This window comes from Cryptomeria japonica, chromosome 3, assembly GCF_030272615.1.
Source record: "Cryptomeria japonica chromosome 3, Sugi_1.0, whole genome shotgun sequence".
Classification (NCBI taxonomy): Eukaryota; Viridiplantae; Streptophyta; class Pinopsida; order Cupressales; family Cupressaceae; genus Cryptomeria; species Cryptomeria japonica.
Genome location: NC_081407.1, coordinates 148,399,145 through 148,403,521, shown reverse-complemented (window position 1 = coordinate 148,403,521; position 4,377 = coordinate 148,399,145). Strand labels below are relative to the sequence as shown.

At 39.1% G+C, this 4,377-nt stretch overlaps 1 protein-coding gene across 1 annotated transcript; it reads left to right on the top strand.

Moving 5' to 3' along the window:
- Positions 1–855: 855 nt before the first annotated feature.
- LOC131060304 (F-box/kelch-repeat protein At5g26960) lies at positions 856–3,132 on the top strand. The gene has a single exon (XM_057993477.2). It carries the CDS (start codon positions 1,143–1,145, stop codon positions 2,448–2,450), a length of 1,308 nt encoding a protein of 435 aa, XP_057849460.1. The 5' UTR covers positions 856–1,142; the 3' UTR covers positions 2,451–3,132.
- Positions 3,133–4,377: the final 1,245 nt, after the last annotated feature.

The following is a 4,377-nucleotide window of genomic DNA, read 5'->3' as shown; positions in this document are numbered from 1 at the left end:
CACACAACAATACCAAACTTTCTACATCAAATCATTAGAATCCATATCAAATCAAATTGACTCTTCAACATCAATTCTAAAACCAAATATCTCAACCCCTTTCATATTCAATCTCCTAACATTTATTTATATTTAAATATCCAATCCATAATCAATTATCCATACATTTTATGTAATTACCTTAGATTAAAATCCACAGAAAGGTAAAAGGTTAAGCTCCAGATTACTAACCTATCAACCTATCAATTCCTCCAGAATTGATATTGACTCTTCAACATCAATTCTAAAACCAAATATTTTAACCCTTTATATTCAATCTTCTAACATTTATTAATATTTATATATCTAATCCCAACAAATAGTTTGATTAATCTGTAATCATGTATCTATACAACTTTATGTAATTACCTTACATTAACATCCAAAAAATGTTGTTTTCCCTCAATATGTTATGTAAAAAAAGTAGATCTAATAATGAAAGCTCTTGTGGTCAAAAAATTAAGCTCCAAATTATTGACCTACAAATACCCATAAAATTAAAAGTTATTTTCCCTTAAGCTTGCCCTATCAAAAAATTAAAACTCAAGATTACTAACCTACAAATTCCCATAAAAATAAAAATAAAATAATCTAATAATTCCTTGGCAAGGTGAAAGGACCACCTCCTACCATAATCTAATAATTCCTAAACAAGGTAAAAGGACCACCTCCTAGCACATCTCATGGGGGTCCCTTTATATAATTAAAAAAGACAAGGGTGATGTTTTCCGAAGCAACCGGCAAAACCGGGACCCTCAACGATATAGTAACTAACCTCCAACCGTAGAAAACGGCAACGCCGGTAGCAAAAGTAGAGCGGATGCCTGCCCGAGATCCGCGAGCAGCAACCTGGACTTATCCTTTTGACCGGTCCTCCGATTTCGGGCAGCAATGGGGTCACGGTCATATGCGCGCCGCTGAGCGCTAAAAGCACGGGTATCATTTACGAAAGCTTGGCTCACATTTCTCATAAGATTGGAAACAGCCCGAGGTCGACTCCAGCATTTCACCTCAAACAGAAACAGGATAAGCTTTTGGAATCCGAAACATTCAATGCAGATATCACTGTGGTGTTTGTGAAAAGGATTCCTAATACAGGAAGAATGGCTATGGCGAACTCTAACAGTAATAACTGTCACAGTAGGACTCTGCGCAGGCTGATGAAATCATGCTGGATGCCCCCTCAGTCTTGCACAGAGCTGAGCAGGCAACAGCACCAAAGAGACCGAGAAGAAGAAGAGGAAGAAGAAACATCTTTTATGGATTTGTTGCCAGATGACTTGTTTGCAGAGTGCTTGGCTCGTCTGCCTCGTTCTTCATTGCAGTCTTCCATGGCAGTTTGTCACAGATGGCACCAGCTTCTTATATCCCAGGATTATTACAACCTTAGGAGAAAAATTGGTAGATTGGAAAACATGCTTTATGTGTTTGGTGGCGCAGGAAGTGGTCTGGCTTCTGCTGTTTATAGCAAGAACAGTAAATCATGGAAGGCTGGATTGCTGTTTTCTGCTCGAGCAATCAATGTTTCCAGTAATGGGTGGCTGCTGGATTACCATACTTGTCACAATTCGCTGCTGTATGCCCAGCCTGCGGTTGTGGGTAACAAGATCTTTATTCTGGGTGCAATCCCTGGGCCTGGTTGTGGTAGCCTTAATTATACCCTGGTTTATGATACATGGACTAAATCTCTCATTCGTAGGGCGCCCATGATCTGTACCAGGAAGAAATTTGCATGTTGTGTTATTTCAGGCCGGATTTATGTCGCTGGTGGGTCTCTGAGACGAGATTCTACAAGGGAAGCGATTGTTAATGCAGAGGAATATGTTCCTGGGCTTGATTTGTGGAGACCCATTTCGAACATGCCCAGAAAACGGTATGGGTGCTTGGGGGCTTCTGTAGATGGGATATTTTATGTAATTGGGGGGCTCAAGTTTGGGAGAAAAAACAGATTCTCTGTGCAGCCTTATGCGTATGTGAGTTCTATGGATTCATATGATCCCAAGACAGATACCTGGCTCAAGACTAAGCCTCTGCCAATGGGTGGTTGTGTCATTGCCTGTGCAGTCATGGGGTCTTATATCTATATGCTGTGTAGCCATGCAGTCGAATTGTCTCTGTGGAGGTATGATGCGAGGAAGGATACGTATAGTAGGATTAAGTCTCCTCCTATTCCATCTCCTTTAAGGATGGATAATGTGTTGAAATTTTGCTGTGTTACAATGGGGAGTTTTGTTTATATTGTGCAAGTTGGAGGGTCGATTGATGACTTGCTGAGGAGGAGTGGGAGGTGTGCTAGAGGCTTGAAGGAAGGACTGGTTTTAATTTATGATACAAAGCTTCAGGAATGGTGTAGGGGACCAGATTTACCTTATGTTAAGAATGGTGCTGCTTGTGCTGTAGTGGAATGTTAGACAAATGGGCAGTCATGATTTTGTTTTTCAATTCAATTCGATGCAGAAAGCCTTGATTTCATTTTTCTGCAGATTCATAAATGTATTGAAGAGGTTACTGCAAGTTTGCATGTCAAACCCTCTTGTGTTGTAAAGATTCTTTTTTGGGTTTTTGCTGTTTATTGATTCCTCCTGTCATGTGGTGTAATCATTAGTGAGCATTGATTGTGTATCTCTCAACCTCCTGCTGAAGATTGCAAAAGTAGCACAAATTTTGGTCGAAGGTGGGGAACCTAAACAGACAACTTTTCCATTAATGGCAATCGTCAACATACTGGTGACCTTTTTCTGAGCTGAAACTAATCAATAACCTTGCAGCGTGTATTGAAGACCAAGTCTCACCAGCTCAAATAATATCATTGTGCCTTCATCTCTGTGATGAAAAAGGATGGCCACCATAGAGCTTATGCTCACAAACCTCAATGGGTATGTACGCTGGCTCATCTTCTGTTTTCTTTAGATCTGGTTTCCTAAGATTGATTAAATGAAACCATAAGGGTTTCCATAAGGCTACAGATTGCCCTTATGTTCATGCAACCTTAGCATTGTGTTTTATGAGTGATTTTGGAATACCCCACCCCATTGGTTACAAATGTCTCTACTCTCTACTGTTCAGGCAATAAAAAACACAGATTTCATGATTTCCCCGTGACTTATTGTTTTATGTTTTACAATTTAAGGAACTGTTCTGAAAAGAAAATTCACCAATTATACTTCCTTCTGGCCAGCCATTCCAAGAGATTCTGTCAAAGTAGTAACTTGTTTTGTGAAACATATTATGAAAGTACGGAAATTGGGCATGAAAGTTTTGAAGCCAGTATTGAAGACCCATAGTCAAGAAATTAATAAATGAATGTTACAAATCTGAGGTCCTGTCCTTATACACATAATTCCTTGTACAGCAAGAAGCCAGAAAACTGTATTAAACATTTTCATGATAAATCCATGGTCATGTTAAGTACAGGCCATTTCATGAATCATTTAGAAAATTCTCAGAAAGGAACCAGTACAAAATTTAATACTGGTATTGCTCAGTGCTTTGCATGTAGTAGAACAAGATGGTCTCAATGGCAGCCCTTTTAGCCTCTTGGGTTTACAGACGATTCTGAATAAGTCTTGTGAGGGCCTTTTCGCACTGTACTTGAAGTACCTTTCCCTTTTCACTGCCATGACTCGCATTGAAAGAGGTGAATCTGGGCGAATTCCTTTCCTTGGCCATAATCAGATCACTTTATAGAAGCACTGTGCACTTGATACCTTATCTAGATTCAAAGATAAAGCTGCAAGAATTGAATGTGCAGCTTTTAATCCACATGGCTCGGCCATGCCTATTCCACTTCGCTTCATTTCATGGTTTTAAGTTTCTCGTCTCATTGTAATGATGCCCACCTACGCCTGGTTTTGCTGTTCATTAAAACAAGCTCATGGTTTTAAAATTGAGAATGGTGACGGCTTTACACAAATCCAAAGCTTTCTTTTTGTTCTTTTTTCAATGTGGTTACTGTGATTCTTTTGTAAAGTAGCGATTGGAATCACATGCTGTGTCTTAACACGAATGAAAGTCTATGAATAGTAGAAAAAGAAAGTGATAGTTCATACAGTTCTTGCGGTAATGGAGCTATTTTGTTCACGCTTTTGATTGCCCACAAATTTTCTTCTTTTGAGGAGGTCTGTGAAGAAAAATTGTACCAAAAATAAGTTCAGCATATTCGTTCGATTGAAGGAAGCGATAAACATGCATACAGAAGTTATTGTACAGTTGTATTTGGCTTATTTAGAAATTTTGAGTTACGAATTAACCGAGCAAATCGTGGATTTTTGTATGCCAGTTCCGGTAAGAATTTCACGGCGATGAAAAGGTCAATTTGAAATTGGGAGACTAGTCCTA